At 40.6% G+C, this 23,700-nt stretch overlaps 1 protein-coding gene across 6 annotated transcripts; it reads right to left on the reverse strand.

Moving 5' to 3' along the window:
- Positions 1 to 474: 474 nt before the first annotated feature.
- Positions 475 to 5,572, reverse strand: uba3 (ubiquitin-like modifier activating enzyme 3). Of its 6 annotated transcripts, none has more exons than XM_085776171.1 (18): positions 5,536 to 5,572; positions 5,374 to 5,412; positions 4,545 to 4,665; positions 4,376 to 4,456; positions 4,194 to 4,276; positions 4,013 to 4,093; positions 3,720 to 3,763; positions 3,253 to 3,317; positions 2,995 to 3,150; positions 2,805 to 2,907; positions 2,535 to 2,648; positions 2,277 to 2,330; positions 2,081 to 2,117; positions 1,910 to 1,991; positions 1,716 to 1,816; positions 1,487 to 1,550; positions 1,159 to 1,213; positions 475 to 1,035 (listed from the first exon to the last, which is right to left on the reverse strand). In XM_085776171.1, exons 1-18 carry the CDS (start codon positions 5,553 to 5,555, stop codon positions 947 to 949), a joined length of 1,389 nt encoding a protein of 462 aa, XP_085632297.1. In that variant the 5' UTR covers positions 5,556 to 5,572; the 3' UTR covers positions 475 to 946. The 6 variants fall into 6 exon arrangements, with proteins under 6 accessions (XP_085632297.1, XP_085632295.1, XP_085632299.1 ...); XM_085776169.1 differs by having other exon boundaries at positions 5,359 to 5,412; XM_085776173.1 differs by having other exon boundaries at positions 5,336 to 5,412.
- Positions 5,573 to 23,700: the final 18,128 nt, after the last annotated feature.

Genomic DNA, 23,700 nt, shown 5'->3' on the forward strand with positions numbered 1-23,700 from the left:
TTCCTTGTTTCCTGCTATTGTTGTTGACAATTACCTTGTACACTGCATTGTGTAAATAAAACTGAAAAAAAGAAAGAAATGCAAAGGAAGTGCAGTCAGCAGAAGGACATCCTCCAGAGATACGTACACCTCTGGAAAAACTTTTAAAACACTTCAAAATGATCAGTTTCTTTGGTTTTCCTATTTATAGGTATGTGTCTGAGTAAGAATGCACACTTGTTTTATTCTATATAGCCTTCTACTGACAACATTCCTCCCAAACTTGAAATTGTATGTTGTTTAAATTTTAAGCTTGAGCTTTAGCCATTTTATATGGTAGTTCAGCACCTTGAAAACTAGATGTTCAGTCTGTGTCATACATCAGCGCCTGTAAAGCAAAGTGGATCTCCATTGATTCATTTACACTTTATGACTCAGACTCATCATTTCACTCCCACATTCACAGGGTAAACAGAGAAAGCAGAAACATTGCCATTTAAGAAATAAAAACATTTTTATTCCAGTTCACACACCATTATCAGTGTCTCTTCACTACTTCAAATGTGTTGGAACAAATAAATATTTAAAATATTCAAAACCAAAAAAGAAGCACAGAATAATATTTTCCAAAGTAACCAATGCTCATATCTTTGTTTGCACAGAGCACATTTGAGTGTAGTGCAGATAACACATTAATGCAGAAATCCTTCACACCTGCAGACAATTTGTCACCAAAACATTATATGGTGTGAGCTAATGATTTGGCTTTTCAGTGCAAAACATTAACTTTAGTCAACAAGTACATTAAAACAATAAAATTACCTAATGTATAATCATTTATACTATGACTGAATACATTGTAAACTGTTCCAGTTTTAGGCCATTTTAAACATTCAGCACTCATGTCATAGTTGGCCAGGAAACACAAATGACATCGGCTGGTCAAGGGAGTGCGCTTGAGTCTGTCCTATGAGGTAAAGCAAAGTCTGAACAACATGGTCTGTGGTGTGGTGACATCAGCTACAGCAAGCTCTTGCCCATCAGACAGTCCCAGCTCTGGAAAAAAAAAACAAGTTCATAACATGACTGTGTCAGAATACTCATAATAGGTTCATTCAACATCCAGTGTTTGCTGTGGCAATGCTAGGGAAACATATTCAGTATAGACAAGCATCTCACCTTTCAAGGTTTTGGAGAGATTTGGTCGAGTCCTCTGTTCAATTGAAGCAACAGACTGGAAAACAAAATAACAAATGAACTTGAGCTCAAACTAACTTTAATTGTTGCCTAAACCCATTAGCACACACTTAATATGTTCAATATTAATAGTTTAACTGGGAACCAATAATAAGAATTTTGACCTTTTAAAATAGTCTTGGACATCAGTAAGCTCTGGGCAGGTATTCAGACTAACTCAGTCACAAACATCCCTTGGACACATTACCAAGAGAACCTCAGATTGATATGATACTGAGCTGAAAACAGAAGAGTGTGAAACTAGGATTACCTGTAGATATAATGTTTTGTTCTTCCCTTCCACTGTTGCTGTTATAGCAGGTGATTTCATTTGTCTGAAAAATAAAAAAGAAAGTTTGTTGAAGGCAATGCAACATATTTTTACAAATCCCAAGTCAAACAGCAACCCAACAATCTGTATGTATTAGTAATTAGTTATAGTTTAGTAATTAGTGTAAAAAACAAAACAAAAAAAGACTTAATGAGGTAGGCATCCTTACAGGGAGGCGCTCTCAGTCAAGTGGTCAAGCACTTCCTGAAGTTTGGAAGATGGGGCAAAGTGCAGGTCTAGAGGTACTTGGCTGCAGGCTGAACAGTTTTCCTACAACAAGAGTGAACATCAGCGTACTGTGTGTAAACCATGACTTGATCACTGTAGAAACCATGAACTAGAAAATGCATTTCAGGGGCATACCTTCCGTTCTGCCTCAAAAGTGTACGTGTACAGGCCGTCAACGTCATTGAAGACCATGTAGTTATTGAGAGGCATATAGGCACTGCACGTGGAAAAGGAAACATCATCAGTAATGGTGACAGGCATGCAAAATTTATACAAATGGCTGCAAAGCAAATCCCGCAAACTCACCTTGATGCTATCTTGAAAACCTCTGTTGCACAAGCAGCTGGGTGAAATAAAACAGAAAAAAAGTTGTAAAGAAGTTTCTGTTTACAGGAAGTCTGTATATTCAGCATGGTTTAGAAATGATTAACTATATGGCCTGGCATACACTTTCACAGAGGCCTCTACTACAATACTCATGTATTTACTTTTTGTTACTTACCAGCAATGACAGCGTTTGTAGATGCTACAGCAGGGATTATCCTTTTCACAACACCTGAAACATTCAAATATGGTACAGAGGAAACATATCAACCCTGATGATTCGAGTGAGAATTTATAAGAAATACTGGTTGCAATATTCTCCATTATTTTGCACAAAAAGAAAAAATATTTTACAGACAGAGACTTAAATATCAAGGTCCAGAAATAGTTCAGATAGAAACAGCTTGCTGTGTTTACTGATGTGTACTGTACCCACCCTGGGTTAGTCTGTATGTGACTCCTGTTATGTTAAATTCTGCTGCCCTTTCCAGAGATCTCTGGTACACCCACTGGATATGTTCTGGGTCGTCTCCGTCCAGGGCCACACCATCTGATCCACATGCGCACACACATACACAAACAAAACCTTAAGGTTACTTCTGTGTTCATAGGTTTTAAAGCTAGGTGGCAGAGTTTCTTCACATTGATTACATATATTACAAAGACCATTAAACAGAAATGATTGGAACTGCAGTCTGTCTCATACCTCCAAAAGGTGTTTCCTTAGGCCACAGCAGCATCCGGACATACTCAACGCAATGTTCTGGCAAACGAGGCATGGAGGCTATTGTACACATGGGGAAGTTGATCTACACAGACAGATGTATTTTTAGGAAACAGACCAGGAAATGTTTGTGAGATGACATTATTTTATCAGAAAAAACGTCAACCTTTACCTGAGGAGGATAAAGCTCAAGTGTGCAGTCAATACAGGCAGTCATGCCAGGGAGAATGACTCTGGCATTTCCTTTAAAACCTTCAGTCCCCCCATCGATTAAGGGAATGATGGAACCTGGATCCAAGACACCATCCTCATAAACCAACAAAGACAGCTGCACAGAAAGACACACACCATTGATTACAGTTAGACAAAGAGAATTTGAATAGAGTATCCACAAATGTGACAAAGATTGTATGGAAGACGAATAACTTACCAGCATACCATTCATCCACCTCCTGGCCACTACAGAGTCCAGCCCACAGACAATTATGTGGAATTCTAGATGAAAACAGAGGTGAACACATTCAAATCCCATGTCTAATAATAATGCAGTTCAACCAGTACAGGTTAGAAAGCACCAACGCATTTCTTAATATAAAAACAATATGCATTAGAGAGCTAAAAATGGATCCCAATATAATTCAACACAAATTATATGCACAGGAGGAATGCATCAGCCAGGGTACTGAAATATAACAAGCAGGTGAAGACTTGTTAAATGTTGATATTGCTTTTCAGCCTATCTTTCATCTCATGTTATTTATTATAGAGAAAAGTGAGTGAGTGTGAGTGAATCAAACCACTAGCCTTGTATTGTGTATTGAACCGAGTCATAGAGTGTCTGTATTGTTAGACCCCCACCAACCATTTTGAACAAGCAGAAAATTAAAAAAGACTTACGTCTGTAGAACGTTTCATCCAAGTCTTGGATTTTGGTAAAATGTCTGAACAAGGCATTAAGAAAAAGTTCACACTGACTGTGCTCCAAGAATGATGTCTACTGTATCTACATTATTAGATTCTATTAGTAATAGTAATGTGTCACATACTTTGGAGGCGCTACCTTGTTCTTTCCACTGGATTATGAATTATTGATTTGGTATTTTTGTACAACCCCATTTCTTTTCTAGCATCTACAAACATCTACCACTTCTGAACAACTGACACACAATTCATCACTATGAAAAGGATACGGGACTACACAGCATCCAGGGATTCGGCTGTTAATAAAGTCAGCTGCAACATCCGCCTTCGGTCGACCTACATCCTTTGGTCTGGTCAACATTAGACAACAACAGAAAAGGGTTACTATACATTACTTAATAGTACAGGTCCAACTTGACTTAATACATAAAGCAACATGAAAATACTGACCTGAAAAGGAACTGTCGATTCAGGTTGGAAACATCAATGGTGTCCATGTCAACAACATGGATGTTGCGAAAGCCTGACAAAGCCTGCGCCACAAAATGAATGAAAACGTGAAAAGTTCAAGTTGACCCGTCATTAAAACTGCAATTCAACCTTTCAAACACTCAAAGAAATAGTAATCTTACCAGGTCTTTCAGCAGCTCACATCCCAGACCACCAGCACCAATCACCAGGATTTTGCATGTTTCTAACATGAACTGCAGTGACTGCGATGAGAGGTGAATATTGGTTAGATCCGATGAAAAATAAGCAACCCGCATCATACTCACAATGTTAATGTAATTTCTATTTCACCTCTGTGCTTGGTTCAAAGTCAGGATGAGTGAAAGGCCCTGATCTTTCCAGAAACTTTTTAATATGGTTCCATCGCCCCTCCCACTCACAGGTGCGTCCATTGCCTCCATCCACCACCATCCTGAAAACAACAATATGAACATTTATAATGTGTCATCAGCAGCAACTCTGACAATCTCAGAGTATGTAATGGGTAGACGGCATGCATAATACTGTATGGCTTTATATTTCACAAAGTGTAGTGTACAGAGATCATGCAAAAAACATAAAACAAAAATCAACCAGTCAAGACTTAAACTCAGTACTCTGATTAAAGATTAATTTTCACATAGCAAGGAAATGGACAATTTATAGCAGGTCATGCAAAAAAAAAAAATTAAGATTCAAGAAACTAGTGTTTTGGTGCCTGCCCCGTGTCAACGTCATCTCTCTGTCATATTTTACCCATATAATACGTTTAACCCTTCCATGAAATGATAGTTAAATTGCAATATCTAACATTGTGACCCTATGACATTAAAGGTTTCCTACTATCTTGCCTGGACAGCTCCCCAATGGGAGGCTACGTGAATAGCTAACATGTCAACAGTGAGAAGGTGCAGTAAAAGACCTCTAATTTTGACTAGAGGTGAATGATACTATAAAATAATCACTGTACGGACATTTTAGCTACTCACGCTGAGCTAACTAGCCATTTTGTCCGTATACTGATTACTTTATATGCTGCTTTCAGCTACTGTCAGGTTAGCTGCCTCGGCTAGCTAACGTTAACCTTCCTCCTCTCTCGTAACCTCAAACCTTCCGGCAGTTCTACCAATTCATCACTAACTTCTCAGTCAGCTCCACTACTCTCCTTCTTTTCTTCTCCCTAAAAAGAGAGAATAAAAGAAGGTTCATTCATGCTGTGCTTTCGTAGGTTAATGAGATTTGAAAGCATCTTTCGGGCAGTTAATGACTGTGTTTCTTGCTTGTTTCTTCGGCAGCTACTTACGGCTCATCCGCGTCCGCCATGTTTTGGCTACTTAACTGCTTTCAATGTCGCAGTTGACGGTAGTAACTTCAAAACCTCTTCAGTAGATAAAATAAAAAAAATAGTTACCGGTGTCGTCCGGAATAAATATAGATTTGGGCGCTGTCTTGGAAAATAGACTAGTAGAGCTGTTGTATTATGCAGCCCCTGGTTATGTGTGATAAAAAGGAATATAAGCTACTTTTGCTGTACCTATGTGGTCTTAATTGAGTTGTAATATTTCCCATAGCCTTGAATGCAGCATTGTCAACTGTCCAATTTATATGCGGCAATTACATCAAATATCCAACAGATGGCAGCATTAATTTTTTGTGTGAAGTTCTCCATACAGCTCACAGCACAGTAGTTACATCTCTGTGCTGTGTAGAGTAGCTACAAACTGAGACAGATAAATGATCAAAACACTTAAACACATTTTCTCAAATGTTGATAGTTTCTCAGAAAAGTTCATCAAAAAGCAATCAATGTGGCGTTTGGAAGAGAAATGAAGGAGCAGTTGGTCCTCAAATGGAATTTTAATAATTCAGCCACTAATTAGGCAATAATTGCTCTGCTGTGTGGCTCACACCTATAACTTTAGTAATTATCTATAAACGCAGTTAACAGTCAAGGAGAGACATCAGGAAGGAAAATGACCCATTTGAGTCAAATAAACTTTTCACAAGAACAAAATTAAATTGGCCTGATTGGCATGAAAGATGGAAACAAACTGTAACTGAGTCAATGATCAATCTAATCTATTGATTCATTTTGAGCATTTCTGTCTGTGTGATTATGATAACTTGCTATAACAAACACTGAAAAAATATATAAATATAGGCCTATATTATAGGCTATATTTTTGCTGCTTTGATTTGCTGCATTATGACGAACACATGAGCTCCTATTAGTTTAACGACTTTACAAGTGATGATTTCTCCCTCAAGTAGCCTACCTGATTTACTGTGTCCACCATGAAAATGAATCTCAGTCTTTAATCTCTCATTATAGCATAATTAATAAAAACCTAGACAGGCTATATGCATCTTAAGACACATGTCTGAGGGCGCAAGATATAATAAATTCATCTGTCCACGCCCCCTTCAGTATTAAAGGAAATATGGAGGAATGACTTTTGCAGAGGTCATCAAAAATAGGGATAATTGCCTGGTGCACTAAAATTGGTGTGTGTGTGTGTGTGTGTGTATAGGCGGACAAAGACACCGATTTTTTTTTTTCCCTTAGAGTTTCTGTGATTCAAATTGGTTGATGGCGTTGATTTTTAATGAGATGTTCCGAATGACAGCCTCTGAAAACTGATAACTAAAAATAACTGCTACGACCATGTCCTTCATAGCTGACTGCCTGCCATCTCAGCCCTCCTCTCCCTCTCTCTTTATTTGTTCTGTCTGTCCTGGCCACTTTCATTTACCCTCAGCCATGTGAAACAGCAGAGTGATACGATATAATCACATTTTAAAAAATAAAATTGTTTGCTTTATATATTGCTGTGCACTAAAGGAGACATGACTGTACCCAACCCAGAGCTTCAGGTTGACCCTGTGTCTCTTCTGTTGTTGGTTTAATATTTTCAAAAATCTTAAAGTGACGGTGAATGTACCTTGGATCTAAAGTAGGGCAGCGAAATACTACAAGTCAAAACATCTCCCAGTGCTGACACATTTTTATAGATTCCATTAAAATGCCATCTGTCATTTTCCCACCTTAAGCAGGGACATTCTGAATGTCACCACGGCGCCTTTGAGGTGACCCGGCTCTCTGCCATCCATCACAGCCAAACACTGTTAACGTGTCCGTGCAGAGATCGAAGAGTCCAGAGCTGAGGAGGAGACCGTCACTTTGAAAGACTCGATCATAGCAGGTTATCAAAAGACTGACACCTTTTGCTTGGAAGAGGAACCTCAGAGGAGCTGCTGATATTCTCCGCCTGTCCACGTCTCTCGTGCTCCAGTTTTTCAGAAAACAGAGAGGAAAAATCTCATTTTCTCCTTGTGCACTTCCTTTACCAACATTGACATGGGAATCAGGTTTTGTCAGCTTTATGGCCCCATATATCTCCATATCCATTTGCTATTTGATGGCTTTCTGTCAGTACATCCAAAGTGGTGTTGATTGTGCTAATGATAATGTGTCACAGTGATATGTCCCATGTTGGGTGCAGAGTGGGGCTGCCAGCCACAAGACAAGGAGACGATATGGGCTGATGTTGTGTTGTGCTGTAGTAAGTGATTGATGACTCTCTCTGTTGTAGTGCTTTGATTAAGACTCCAGTGATTTATCGCTACTGCTCACAATGTAATTAGACTCTCTATATATACACTCAACAAAACAGTGTTGTCTCACTTTCCCAATATGTGTGTGTGTGTGTGTGTGTGTGTGTGTGTGTGTGTGTGTGTGTGTGTGTGTGTGTGTTTGTTGAGTTATCTTCATACAATTTTATATTGCAATAGCATACATGTAACTCCTTCCTAAAGTCTGTGTAAATAGATTGTCAGGGAAACACACATCCTCCCTCCACTTTTTTGTATTAAAGCAGGAAATGTGTTGCACGTGAGGTATTTTCCAATTATTTAATACATGATGGATGTGTTTACCTTTGACTGCAATTGCCTGGAGTGTAGTCAATTCACAATTACCAAGAAGCTCTATAAAGACATAGTTGCTATGAAAGTGCATCCATGCTGTGTTTGATGGGTCCGAGCTGTGGGCTTTGGTTTGGCTATTGCTCTCTTTAGTTTGACGGGAGAAGAGGAAATATAGATAATAGGTGCCACAGAGGGATACAGACTAAGGATTGTTATCTTGATAACTGATGAAAAATCAGTATTTGTTTGGTATTTTCCCAACTGAACACCATTAGATCGCCATTCACCTTGTTTCCTACAGTGTCAATATAGATTAATTTTGAAACTGGACTATCATGACACTTACACCTCATCTTAAATTACCATTATCATTGCTAGAGGTTGTTACAACATCACCAAGGTGTTCAGCAACATAATCCATCTTCCTAGTGTGAGGGGTGGGGCATCATTGCTGGTTTGCACTTTGTTCTTCCTGTTTCTGATGGGCAGAGCCCCACAGACGATTTGTGCTCGGCACTTCCTGCCTAGAGGGGTGGAGGACTTGCTGTGACCTTGTTGCACATGTTTTTTTCCCCCAATGTTTGGTCCCTAAGAGATTTTTCTGAGAATGTGGATCACATGGGTGACTTTAAAGTCCCTGCCCTACCACTTTGAATGACATGCAATTCTAATTGGCTGATTGGTCTTCACAAGTTCACATGTAACCCAAACCTTTTCAACCTTATATTCAACCTTAACTTATAACTTTAAAAGCCATATAGGCCTACTGTTGAACATATATGAATATTGTCCACACATGACTGTAGCCCAGAGACAAAAAAGACAAATGTACGAATGAGAAACACTTTGTCACAATTTAGTTTATTTGAACTTGTGTTAGTTACATGTTGCAAGTTTAAAAAACACAGCTGAGTTATAATCAATACATAGCAATAGAAATGCATCCATCTATTAGTTTTACTGCTCATCTGTGCAGGGTCATGGTGGGAGGAGGCAGAAGCCAATCCCAGTTGACACTGAGTGAGGGCGGGGGACTGTACCTACACCCCGGACAGGTCACCAGTCTATCACAGGGCGTCACAAAGTAGGCTATACTAGTTATGTTCATGTTTGGAGTCTGCAGCCAGAGAAAGTCCACAAAGGAAACACTAAACACATATCTACTTTGAATTTTCATTGTTCTGTCAAGATTTAAGTAACACTTTGATAGTTTGGGAAATCTGCTCGAAGTAGAGCTCCGGACGTCCTGTGACTTGGTTTGGTTAAAACTGCCATGTTGGCAAGAAAAGCTTGAGTAAAAATAAATGGTGCCAGTGCTGATTTCAAGCCGCCAGAGAATTCACTGCACATTTAAAATCCACGGAAATTGAGCGACAGATCCCGAAACATGACAATTAAACATAACAGACTTTAATAATAGCCCTGATGTTTTTCTTGAGTATTGAAACAATCAGAGTGGACAATAATCCAGACCTGCAGTCTCCTGACAACTACAACTATTTGATCAACTTTCCCGTGTCCTACACCAGAGAGTCTCAGAAAACCTACAACAGCCTGGACGGGTACAAGTGGACGAATGGATAAATATTCAGCTCAGGAGTCAATAGCTAAAGACAATGTTGTTGTGATCATTGGAAGGGTGAGTGTCACTTAATGATACGTTAGCATAACATAGCATTAACTTAACATTTTTGGGCAGTGTAATGCAAGTAGTTGCTGTGCCAGCTTGTATTTTATAGCCTGTGTCTAGATTTGCCAAGAATCACAACACTACAGTGTGTGTATGTTTTACCATGTTTAATGGCAATAATCCACCTCTGCCATCTTTCTGGATCTTTTGGGATTTGATTAAATGCTCTCTCCTTTGCTTGTCCCCGACTGTTCTGGCCTCCCTGGGAGCAACGGCTGGACGCCGTGTTCAGTTTGTATAAGTATAACCCAGTGTAGAGAGAAGCTGTTGAGCTGTTATCAATCTTATGCTTGGTAGTTATTTTGAAAACACGCTTTCCTGCCAATATGGCCGTTGTTTTGATTTCGACTGTTGCATGCTGGGATTTGTTACGCCAGCCAACAGGTAAACGTTAATCGTGGCAGACAGACTGGGTGCACACTGGATGATACAACATGCCATAATTAGGGAGATTTAGTGGTTCTGTCACGCTGATATTTTTGCATTTGGACAAAGCCAGGCAAGAATAAGTCCATAATAAAGTCATGTTTATTCATATAGCAATTTTCACAGACATGGGTCACAAAGTGCTATACAGAGCCAAAAACAATTGCAATCAGACAAAATGCAAATACATGAATACAACCATATGAAAGATCAACTCTCAGCCATACAAGTGATACAGAGTCATGAAAAACTGCAGCTATTTCCACTTGCAGGCGTTCGTTGCGCTTAAGCTGCCAAGGCACAGGCTTCATCGTAGAGAAAAGGGTATACATCTAGGCTACTTTCTTGTCTACATAAAATTTATTACACTTCTTGACACAATTTAAACAGCCACCAGCTATTAAACACAGTCTAATACATTGGTTCACAATATCATAATTGTTTTCAATGGTTCTGGCACAAATACTTGTTTACAGATATTTTTCAGGCCAGACAAATGTCATGAAACAAACTGTGTGTCCTCATGGACGCTCGTCTCCACTGAGCTGATGTGTATCAGTGTAAGTGTTAATATCAACACTGATATATTTCTTCTATCAGACGTCTCATCTTTGCGAGAGGCACGCTCTCTGTGTCGTTCAAGGACAGCGGAGAAACGACTTGTGGGAGAACCTCAAGACAGTGGCACAGCAATTTCCCTCTGACTATTTCAACAGCGTTTATTCCTGCTTTGCGCTTCCTATTTCCTGTCCTCCTCAGCATACTTCCTGCTCTGCCATTCCTACTGTTCCTCCATCACTATTGTCCCCTCCTCGCTAAAAAGAGACATTGTGCATTGTGAAGGCAACATCCAGTCTGTCAGCCTTCACCCAAGAATTTCCTCAGAAGAGTGACACACACCTAGAAATAGCGAGGCAAACAACACGGAGTTCAATGCTTTCGATTCTCCAGAAGACAGAGAAGGGTAAATAAGAATAATAAGGGAGCCCCCATTTCCTTAATGTCTAACATCTGTTGACTTAAGCAGTGTGCACAGTAGAAACACAATGTCAAAGTGCACTAGGAGCACTTTGTCACTGAAAGTGCCCCCGTGGAGAGCCATCTGCCCCTTGCCATTCTTGTCACATTAGGGCAAAAGCATCCATAATTATTACCCTAAAGAAGTGTCTCTTTCTCGTTCTTGTGATTTTCCACAACAAAGTCTGTGGTGGAGGAAATGGGATCTTCCTAAATACCTATTGATCCAGGAAATCTTCAGTGTGACAAAGCAGTGACTCATTGCTGATCTCATTTTGTCAAAGAAGGAATGTTTACTAGAAAATACCAGGTTCTGTTCACTCTTAATCATGTAAATTCCTGCCAATCCAATTCAGGCAAAGCTACAAAATTCAGCATCAAACTCACCTGGGTTAAGGTGTGACTCGTTGCACACCCCACCATACCATATAAACGACCATGATTTATGACGGAGAAGCTACTGTGTTTTGTCTGTGCTGTTCCCACCCTAAGGTTTAACCCCAGGGGAGTTTCTTAGCCCTGCATTTTATGTTCTCCTCTTTCCTCTACAGAGCATGGGGCAGGGTGGAGCTCAAGGAAGTGGGGTATATCCTTCCTCTCCACTGAGGAGAGAGGCTACAGGCCTGGATGACTGGCGACTTGATGCCACTATAGCAAATTACAGCTTATCTTTTCTGCCATAGCACTGATCGTTTTTTTTTTATTTATTTATTAATGTTAACAAATAAAATGATTTTTGAAACAGTCACAGGAGATGAGGTATCCTGAAATATTTTACTGTTTCCTTTTAAAATGACACAGCAGTACACATAGCAGCATTGCAGCCCTTAAAGTTAAATTGCCTGTGAGATTGGTATTAAAGTGACACCAAAAAGAAAAGGCGCTGTTCTGTCAGTGTTATGTATTAAAATTAGTTTTAGTATTGTACTTCTTTCTGGCTGTATTAATGGGATTTAGATTCCAACCACTGAAAGAATAAGTCATTTTTACATGCAGCTTTAATGGTATTTAAGATCTACTACATAATGGAAAGAGTAGTCATTTCCTCATTCGTATTTCACTTAGATTTATACAAAGTGGCTTCCTTATAATCATAACTGCAGAGACTGTGCACAATATTACTCATGTTGACATATCACACATTAATGAACGTGTGATGATCTGTTCGTGTTTTTTTCTTTAATCTTTATGTCTGCGACACATCTGCATGCAATCTTCCTCGGTCTTGATTCATAGTTTAATTCACGCATACAATTTATCACCACATTAATCAAGAACAATGGCAATATGATGTGACTGTAAGCCTGTTAAACATCTGAATGGTGGAGACACAGTGGTGTAGTCTGCCTGAACTCACAGCTCCAATGACATAGCAAGAATATTAGTGTATATGCTTCTGTTTTTAAAGGATGATCCCATTATTACAGATAATTTATCTCAAATATGTATCCTGTATGATTTCACTTCACTGACTGCGCCCATACTCCCATATCTCATCCACTACTTTGGTGATAGCAAAGGCAAAATGTACAACTACAATGAGGAGGAAATACAATTCTCTTAGGAATGAACCTAAAAATACTGTGAATAACATCACACATCAGTGTTTTTTTCCTTAAACTCCAAGTAGCAAACGTGTTTTTAAAGATTTATTCTGCTTTATCCGGAGGCATCCAACTTTATCCAAACAAATAAACAAATGCCTATTTAACATCTGACATCTATTTTAACATTGATTAATCCTTTCTTTGCGATAGATTGCATAATTGAATAATAATTACATTATCATCTGCATGCCTAATGTTTACTTTACAGTAATTGCTTTAAAAAGGAGGGTGGGAACCAGAGACTGAGCCAGAGGGTTTTTAATATTTTACCATCCACACACACCTTGTGAATCAGTAGTACAGCTAAAAATGGATGAACAGGCAGTGTAGACTGGCCTTACATTTTCATAATTGAGCTTTCACTTGCACTTAAAATGCTTTGTCCGATTGTTACTAAGGCATTATTTATGTGAGAACAGTTATCCACCAACTTTTTCTTTTTTGCTTTTCACTTAACTCACTCTTCTTGTAACTGATTCTGCTGCTTGATGACATAACAGTGGATCCCCAAGTGCGGATGCAAGCAGCTTGCCAACTAGCATTAAGCTTCTCCCCAGTCCCCCATCATGAATTCATTAGAGCGCAACCAAATTAGGTCTTGATTAAAAACGACTTGGGTGCTAACTTATTTATAAAAGAGGAGGCCAAGTGGTGTTTATCAGCTCCAAAGGGCCACTCAGCGAAAGAATGACTGTCACATGACTCAGTGTGCACTGCAGAAAATATTATACAGAAACACAGGGACACCCACACATTCATATTTAACACTTGGGAGTGTATGTTAAACACATCCCATTTCTCAACCAGTGCCATGCAGCCAGGGCCTCATCATCCCAAACAAAAGATTATCCTGTCTTTCTCTTTCTCTCTCTCAACTCTGCCTGAAGTGATGACTCTGTCGTATGTCAGTGTCTCCCAGCATCACCCTGAGTGATTGCCAGTCCTGACATCCGCCTGCTTGTACCACTAACCCACCCAAATGCCCAGGAAATGAAATGCTGCACCGAGGTAATAAAGAGAGTAAATCCTAGTTGTGTCCTCTGCCGACAGCCTGGGTGTTGTGGGGGCAGGTATTACCATATTAAGCCCAGACAGAGGGGATCACGGCCCTGCGCTACCTCATTACACCTCATCTAGTGGGGATTTACTGCTTTTCCAAAAAACAGGTTTGCCCACAGCCGTAGTCCTTAGCATGTGGTGTGTAGGGTTCAAGTGCAGTTCATGTGGGTGTGCAAATATGCTGAGTCATATTTCAGGAGAATTCCTCACTGATTGAAATTTGTGAATTTGGTGAAAGTTCTGCTAGACAGTGGTGTGTTGTCTTCATAAAAAAAGGGAGTTTCTGGATATATAGGAGGCATATCCGCATAATTGAATCTCATTAGAGTTTATATATAATGTTTCAAACAGTTCTCTCTTCTGTAAGATTTTGTATCTTTTACCAAATATAGTTTCAGAGCAGTCGTCATCCCTCCGTGTGTTCAGTAGTAGCGAGTGGGGGGAGCGTGAACAGCTTGCACAGTGTCTGCAACAAACATGATAAAACCATCCATTCTGAACAGATTTTCCCTTCTGATTACAGCTGTGCAGGATCAGATTAATAATGAAGTAGAAAATTAGATTATGCTGAGTCATTAAGTTTATAACTCTCTGTAGAAGTGGATAATTGTTCTGCTTGTGCTCGTAAGGGTTGAGGCAAACTCACCAGAATGCTTGATTATAAGCAAAGTCCTTGAAATCTTCTGCTCGGGGCTCGATAACTTTTTATAGAGAGGTGCGAACTGCAAAGTCAGTTTATTAGTCACAGCAGTTGTTATTCTATTACAGGGAAAGGAGTAAACAACACAAATAGAACAGGGTCAAATTACTCAATTCAATGCGGAGAATCAACAGATTTATTATGAAAGCTGCTAAATGATTTGCAATCTTTCATTTCTTTGATTATCCCTAAGCTAAAACAGAGTAACTAACTACTTGACTTTGATTCGTATATTCACCCCGTCATGTACATTTCATGTGCACCCTACACAGGAAATTGTCTCTGCACAAAATGCTTTTTCGGCTCACTGAGGCAAAGAAAGACTGTAAAAGTCTTTGCCTCAAACTGTTTTGCATGCACATGTATGTGGAACAGAGCTGGCACATTTTATTTTTACTCACAAACACTTAGTAAACTGCCTGAGGCGGGCCCTCTGCTGGTTTGACAGTGTTTCTATTGCAGTTTACACCTTCCTCAGTCGATCAACGTGGCTGTTTTCAGAGTGAAGCAATCTATTGCCACAGCAGGGGACAAATGGTTGTCATTAGCATCCAGGTTTATTATGGACAAATTAATTTACCTTGGAAGATGGGATTTCTGTTTAGGTCCCAACTGTCTTCACAAATAAAATATCAACATAGTACACTCTACACCATACACCTCCTGATTGTATTGCACAGCAACAACAACCAAAGTTCTCATAAATATTCTTGATTATGAAAGAAAGTCTTTTGGGAAGACTAATTGCATTTTTATTTTGAAACCAAGTTTATTCAAACCAATTTTATAGCACAAAATCACAGGTAACAAAGTTCCCTCAAAGGTAAAGGTCAATACAATCTGTAGCATCTGACACCCGACATCTATCGACCGTCAGATCTTCAAAAATGAAACAAGGGTAGATGGACAGACCTGCATCAGAAGGTACAACACTGTCAGAGAATCGGAATAATAAAACCAGGGTTAGGGTAAGACTCTGCAGGAGCTACCAAACACATGCAGGACCTGGGCCACACAACTTCCTCTCTATCAAGAAGACCAGGAAAGGGGACAGACTACACACACAAACACACACACATACACAAAAGGAAAATACAGAAGGATACCAGAACAATTGCTGACAATTTGACGATGTCACTGCTTTCTTCATGAGCGGTTACACACAACCCACAGGGCAAAATTAGTGTTCAGTCACAGTTGTCAAGATGAGGATTTAGCACGTGGGATGTTGATGGAGGATCAATACAGCTCCATCATGTCTAAGCCGCCCTCTACCCCCCACGCCTAATAAACCCAGACCATTCACCACTTTATGATGTTCACGGACAAACCCAAATCCAACACAGCTGATGATCCATAGGCTTCAGGATTAGATGTTAAACAGCAGGCGTGTTTCTTGTAATTGTATTTTCTCTGCTCATTATTCTCCTACCTGATACCTTGACTGCAGATATTATTAACACCTTGGATTCAGCATTGAACTAAAGCATCCGCTGCTTCCATATGCTTCCAAGTTCCAATGCTATATTTGTCATAATGTGATAATGTAAGGTGAATATCAGTGAGCACAGTCTTGCAGAAACACAGAGACCCCCCCTAAGCTACTGTTTGATAACAGCCATATATTCGTCTTGGTTATACACTTCCCATGGTGGTAGTGAGCAGAAAAAATCACACCATGTGTCACAGAGAAAGTGATAAAAACATAAATGGTGGCAAAAGGGGAAAGATCTTTGTTTATTGTGGTTTGGGATTTTTCATATAACCTGAAACCAGGGACATAAACAGAAAAATAACCTTTAGGTTCCCAGGGCAGAAAGTATATATGAAACATATAAAACATCCCGTCTGAAGGGAGATCGGTCCTTTGTCTTGGCTTTATATAGTCGTCTGCTGATTCAGGGCCAACAGCAATATACTGCAGCAAAAGGAAAGAAAAAAAGAAGCAGCTTTGAGTGCAGAGAGGAAAAGGTGAGAGACACAAAAAAAAACTTTAGCAATTAAAGGAAGAGAAGAGGAGCAAATGAGAAAGTTGCCTATGGGAGCAGAACATAAATTAAATCCATGTATATTTGAGAAGAAGAGGAAAGTGGTGTAAGGGTGGAGGGGGGCACCATCTGTCTCTGTGGGAAAAAGCAGTAGTCAACACTTGCGTTTAACCACATGCTCCACTGATCACACATACATTAGATCAGAAACGCTGGTGGCGCTGGGATTCACACCCTGTGTGAGTGACTGCTGCTCTCCTCACCGCCGGTGGAAGAAGATCCAATCAGCAGACTGTCAGGTAGAGCTGCTATTGTGCTTTAAAACCTCACGCTGACTCTGATTAGCCCAGAAATTAGCATAGACTTGTTGTGAACCAGGTGTTATTCCTGTCCAGGCATGAAATATAGGTTGTCCTGTGATCAGTGAGTATATTTACATGACATTAATGTGATCAGACATTAAAGGGATAGTTCACCCAAAATTCAAATTTCGACTAAGGGCTGGGAGAAGTTTCAGCATCCTCCGTGCCTTCTCGGAGTTACGGGGGGGTCCGCGCAGCAGTATTTGTCCATATAATGGTTGTGAATGATGCTCACTTTTCTTCGTTAAAAAGACACACCAAAAAACATCCAAATACCTCCATGCTGCTCGTCTGTAATGTCCCTCTTGTATTGAAGCCCCGACATGAGAAATTGTTCCGCCGGTCAGTGCAAATCACGCAAGATTTGCACAGACACAGGAAGAGCAGTGAACTGAGACACTGGGAGCTTCTGCTACAAACAAGCTTATAGACTTATTTAATTTTTTTCGGAACAATTTCTCATGTCGGGGCTTCAATACAAGAGGGACATTACAGACGAGCAGTATGGAGGTATTTGGATGTTTTTTGGTGCTTTTTGGACGAAGAAAAGTGAGCACCATTCACAACCATTATATGGACAAATACTGCTGCGCGGACCCCCCCATAACTCCGAGAAGGCACGGAGGAAAATTCTCACAGCCCTTAGTCGACATGAGGGTGAGCAGATAATGAGGGAAATTTGAATTTTGGGTGAACTATCCCTTTAAGAAACATTTTGCATCACTTATCACTTCATCATTTTGGCTGCGGAGTGTCACTTCTGCCTTTTTTTAGTCATGCTTGTGGCATGGCTCCTGGATTGTGGGTAGGCCGATACATCATTTTCTATCATGAAGTTAATCAGTGGTTTTAAGTGAAATGTCTTGAGAACTACTGGATGGATCACCAAAAGATTTAGCCTAGACATTCATGTCCCCCCTCAGGGTGAACTGTTACAACTTTCTTGATCACACAACTTTTTATTAAGCTGCATCTTCAGGTCGAAATTTCATTTATTCTCATCCTTAGGTTTATGAACAAATACCCTAATACCTGCAAAACAAATGACATTCACCTCAGCCTAGTGAGGATGTACTGTAACACTGCCACTGTGAGCATGATGGTATTTAGTTTGAACTCTTCTTTGCTCATGTCTGTTATGACTGTAAACTGCCTTGTTGCTCAGCTAGCTGCTGCTCAATATGCACAACATGTCTGTTCACCGCGTGTTTTCACTATCATGGCCCATAGGTTGCCATCACTGTGGGAATCCCTGGGGTTTGTTTAATCTGAAATACAACCAGCCACTTAGAAATTTGCTGTTGAGATGGATTGTTTTGTGTGCTTCAGGTCTCCAACATGTAAAAATGTAATTCTGGCTAATTACATTTGCTGACAAAGTGTAAACTAAACGTTGACATGATGTATTGTCGCCTGCCAAATCCCCCCACCTCCAACCCCATGCATCACCGTGATTGAATAGCTTTAGAGGTATCAACAACATTCACCAATCGCTTGTCTGCCAGGAGTGAAAGTCAATGACATTATGTCTATTTATGTGTTTTGATTAATTGTTAGGAATTGCCTTTTCAGTGCACATCTCCCTGGCGCTCCGAGGGATAGCTGTTGGCAGTCATTACCATAATCATGTTAGTGTTTGGCTCTGCCCTTGTAGTGGCTGTGTCCCATTATAATTCCACACAGTAATGGATGCACATCGGAGATGAGATTGTGACAGCCTTGTCCTCTGCAGGTTAAGACGCTGGTCACAGCTGCACAAAACAAATTCTGTTTTATAAATGCGCTGTGTAATCTTGTCAAATTCGATACCTCACATTTGAAAACAATTCCTTGATGAACATTTTTGTTTATGTGCTCCCCTTTGGCACCAAACTTTCAGAGGAATACAGCCTACCACCGCTGCAAATGTGACTGTCTTATAATTTACGTTGTGCTCCACTGACGGTCTCTGCAGGGAGCTCAGTATCTTGCTGTTAGCGTGCTGCTATCTATCTGACTGAGACATCTCCTGTTCCATCTCAGCGGCCACCTAAAGCTTCATTTCCCTGCCTGTCAGCGTCCGCCCCGCTCACTGTCTGCCACAAGGACGCACAGTTTGATAAAAGCCACTCCGCCACATATTACATCTCATTTCACCGGCACTACAGTTGTGCACCCACGCCGTAGGACCCGAGCACACATCACCCCTTGACCTCGTCTTATGAGAGTAATGAAAAGTGTAGCTGTGGTTAAATGTAGGGCACACACACACATTCACACCTCCCAAAGGCAGGGGGGGAAAAATGCTGAAAGGTGATGTTGCTAAAGCAGGGGCAGGGGTTTGTTTAGCACAATAAGCATGTGTCCGTCCTGAGGAGAACAGGAATCCAATAGCAAGGTTTACCCCAAGGATGATATCTCCACCGTTTTATGGCCTGTTTATGTCTGTGTTAGCACAAACTTAGTAATGACACTCATAAAATGTGCATACTGCTAGAAGGTACAGATTTTCTCACAGTGGGGACCTATGGCTGCTACATTGGAAAGAGCACCGATGCTTGTAGTTTCTGAATGTTACTTTTATTCCTTTCATCTTCATATGCTCTGCGACAAAACCGACAGAATACGATCATTTGCTTTTATAGCTACACTTTGAAACAATACGATAAAAAACAGTCAAATGTTCTGCCTTGCAACATCGACACCCACACAGCTTGTGTCAAGGTTAAATCACTTTGATGCAGGATGAAGTCTGATGATGGTAATGGCAGTCGTGCCTCATGCCAGTCTGCTGGTTAACTCAGTTCATTGACAGCGATGCCATTTGAATGCATCTATTAAATCTAATCAGCCACATTTCATTAGCTTAGTCTGAATTGTTGCGTCTGCTGCAAACATGTATTTCTCAATTACAGTCAGATATGTTTTGCCATGACTTTGGGTTGGATTAGGCGTCTCTGCAGGGGAGCCAAACTCAATTGAATAAAACATAACACAAAAAAAAAAGATTGCTCCAAATTATTTTGTCTGGTGGTCTGGCTATGACCTCAGCTGTGCTTCACCTGCAGTTGCCATTTAACCACATTACAGGCAAATGAAAAGAATATATGTTTGTGACCTATATCCACGCATACACACGCTCACATAAAATCTGAACACATATTTCAACCTGTACACACATGACACTTTTTTTCCCACCACAATATATCTTTATTACCGACTTCAGCTTAAAGTGGCCCCATCACCTGGCATTTAAATCTCAGTTATTGCACCGGCGCCACAGTGCTGAATTCATAAACCAATACGACACAGCAGAGCCAAGACCCCGCTCAAGAAAACGAGCGTGGGCATTACAGACAATGGCCACTGGGTCAATGAGGGGTGAGGAAAGAAAGTGGGTCCCAAGGGAAGGAGCGAGAGGGATTTTCACTGCGCCAAATAATGACAACTCAGGCAATATCACCCTGCCAATGTGTTGTGACGACAGTAACGATCGACTGCGGACCATTGTATCAAGGCTGACCCTTTTGACCTACAGGTTGCCATGGAAACGCATCATCCCTATGAGGCTGATAGCTGCGGATTGACATCAGCTGACACAGTGTCGGGATTGACACCCATCACCTGGGGGGGGGGGCAGATATTATTTATAGATAATGTTATTTTAAGTGTCCTCTACTTCATTTGTTTCCCACTGAGAAAACAGACGAGTGCGCACAAAGGTCTCCACAGGTCAACGGCTTTTTCATTATCACCAGTTTAACCACACACCAACCAGTGCTGTAACGATGTTGCGACCTACAGTATGCATTGTCGTCATGATAAATCGCGCGGTCAAATATACGCACTGAGGCATATTCCACACTTTGATGGTTTTGCAGCTTCCTAAATGAAAATTGACCGTGCTGTTTGTGCTGATGTTGGGAGAAAATCCTCCAGTTTGTATATGAACCACCTCCCCCACCACCACCACCACCACCCACCCACCACCGCCACCATCATCACCGCCACACCCCTCATCCCCCGAGGCTCACTGTGCATGAGAATACACAGGAGCCCCGGCTAAAACCACCTCAGCAAAATGTCTGACCAGAGACAGGACAACTAGACCGCTCATGTCCCTTGAGTGTGAGGCCATGAGAGAGAGATACAAAGAGAGACAAAGGGAAGAAAAACAAGTGTGAAAAGGAATGATACTGATAATGGAAGAGAAAGAGGGAGAAGAGAAGGGAGAATAGACATTAGCCAAATATATTCAAATAAGCCGTTATATCCAGACATGACAGCTTCCTATATATAGGGTCACCTTGTGCACAGGACGGACGTCGATCTTCTCCAGGGAAAAGAAAAACTGTCCTGCCAGAGGGAAATTCACCCTGACCTGAAGTGACTTTGGTACCAGAGACATACAGAGAGGACACAATCACACGCTGCAGAGTGATGTTACAAGACGGGAGGAGCTGAAACAAGATAGACTGATGATGAGTCTGATGATTTTTATTTTTCTCACTCCAACCAAATCTCATAAAAATAACCAAAGCAGCAGTCAGTGTGTCCTACCAACTAGTATTGGCTTTATAGCATATTAATCCACAGATGAAACTAGTCCCCAACAAATGCTTTATGTAATCCTGTTTCTGTAACCTTTGTAAACTAAATTGTTTAGCTCCAAAGAACAAATAGGATAAATGGGATGAGCGTCACAGACTTTGGGGACTAAAGCACTATACACAGAGGATTTGATGCCGTGACAAAAAAACAAAATGCAGAATATAACCAGCCTTATCTTCTAGATATCTTTTTAAATGGTTTTATCTGCAGAGTCTGAAAGCACAGGGATTGTGTGTAAAAGGTCAAATGTGCAGAAAAATAATCACAAGCGTCTACTGACACTGACACAATGTTCATGTAGGATACAGAACAGATAGATACACATAGCTTGAGTAGAAATGTTAAAATAATATAATCAAAAACAGCACAATACACATTTTGTGAAAATATTAATCATATTTTCATTAAAATCCTTTTTTTTCTAATTTAAATTTCAAACAAAGCTCAAACTTGTGATTTCACTGTCACAATGACAGCACGTGCGTTGCAGAAAGTCTTATTTGGTTACAAAATATATATTGTCGGTTAGTTAAAAGCACTTTTACTATACAAAGACTAAGACAAACTTAATCTTATTTTAATACAGATCCCTCATTTCCTGTCTGTCAGGGACCTGTCTTGATTAGAAAGGACTTAATTATTCTAAAACAAAAGGCGAGTAGGGACACAAAAGGGAGGTTGTGGCTCTGGCTGTTGATATTGTTCTATCAGACAGCTCGAAGGGAGGAAGTCCTCTGTCTGAGCTGCCAGGCCTGGCTGTTTTTTGGATTGGGGGGGCGGGAGGGGGGGGCTGGACAGAGGGAGGACGGGGTCCTGGGGATAAGAGCCCGCCCTGTTATCTTTGTGTAAAAGGTCACACAGGTCTGGCGGAAGAAGCAAAAGCAACAACCATCTGTGTTTTCCACACAGTTATCTAGACCAATGAGCGCCAGGCTGAGTGAACACACACATGCACACAGACATCACATCGCTCACTCATATCTGTGCACACGGGCAGCATGATGAAAGATGCATTGTCAGAAGAAGTTGGGAAGCCCCCCAGATATGTTTTCCCTCTGTGATGTTTGCATATGACTATCATTGTTTATGTTACACAAACAATTTATGCACATATAGCTGCTCAGAATGAATAGCGGTGATTTATTAAAGGTTTGGCTTATGGAGCTGATAATGTGCAAAAGCCACGTGTTTCTTATTCATGTTACAAACCTTCAAGGAAGAGGACTCTGAAATGCTTTATAGCTCTGAAGTGAATTCAATCTAACAGCAGGAACACTTGAGCTGCACATGAGTTTGAATGACATGGTTTGTTTTGTTACACGCTGTTACATAAGTCATTCAGTGTGCTCACACCTTCATCTACACTTGCGTGAGACTGTGTAAAAGCTCTGCCAAAGACGTGTGTTTCACTAGCAGGAGTACCTGCATCCGCCCAGTCTCCTTTGGCTGAGAAATGTGAAAACACTCACAGGAAGAGTAAATTCTGGCTCGGGGCTTTTTTCATGATCCTATTGTTTTCCCTCTAGATCCTTTAGCGGCGTACACAATCAGAATGGCGCTCGTGGATAGCACACACTCTACTTGTTTTATGGGGGCTCATATGTGCGCACACACAGCACACACACTTGTAACACGCATCTACCACGCTCAGTGCAGATCCCATGCAGAGAATGTGTTATATATTGCCACATGGGACCTAAGTGACCATGGGCTATTAAAATGATAAACAAAAACATACTGCAGAGGTTGAGGAAATATGATGCAAGCAACAGAGGCCGTGCAAACTCAACAGTCTCTCACATTGAAAAGCCTCTACGATGCTCATTAATCTGTGACACCAGAAGCCAGCGGATAATGTTTTGACTCAGACATTGTGCTTTATTTGGAAAGGACATCAATGCGTCTTTCTTTCTTTTCTTTTATAGGGCTCCATGAGAATTTTATTTTGACCCAGTAAATCATTGTTTTTACAGTAGAGCTTAGAGGATTGTCTCTGCAGCAATAGAGAAAAAGAATAACAAATTCATCTGTTATCAGAGTCTGACCTACTCTCTGGGCTTCAGGCTAATTAACTGCAGTGTGACAGCTATTGTGCCGTAGCC

The sequence above is a fragment of the Trachurus japonicus genome, chromosome 5, assembly GCF_045865225.1.
Source record: "Trachurus japonicus isolate A0001 chromosome 5, Traja_1.0".
Lineage (NCBI taxonomy): Eukaryota > Metazoa > Chordata > Actinopteri > Carangiformes > Carangidae > Trachurus > Trachurus japonicus.

Coding starts and splice junctions, on each gene's coding strand:
- uba3 (XM_085776168.1), bottom strand. CDS start 5,441: ATGAACCTTCTTTTATTCTCTCTTTTTAGGGAGAAGAAAAGAAGGAGA. Junction 4,666..5,358: donor GAGAAGTTAGTGATGAATTG/GTAGAACTGCCG, acceptor TGTTGTTTTCAG/GATGGTGGTGGATGGAGGCA. Junction 3,151..3,252: donor GGTGGATGAATGGTATGCTG/GTAAGTTATTCG, acceptor CTTTCTGTGCAG/CTGTCTTTGTTGGTTTATGA.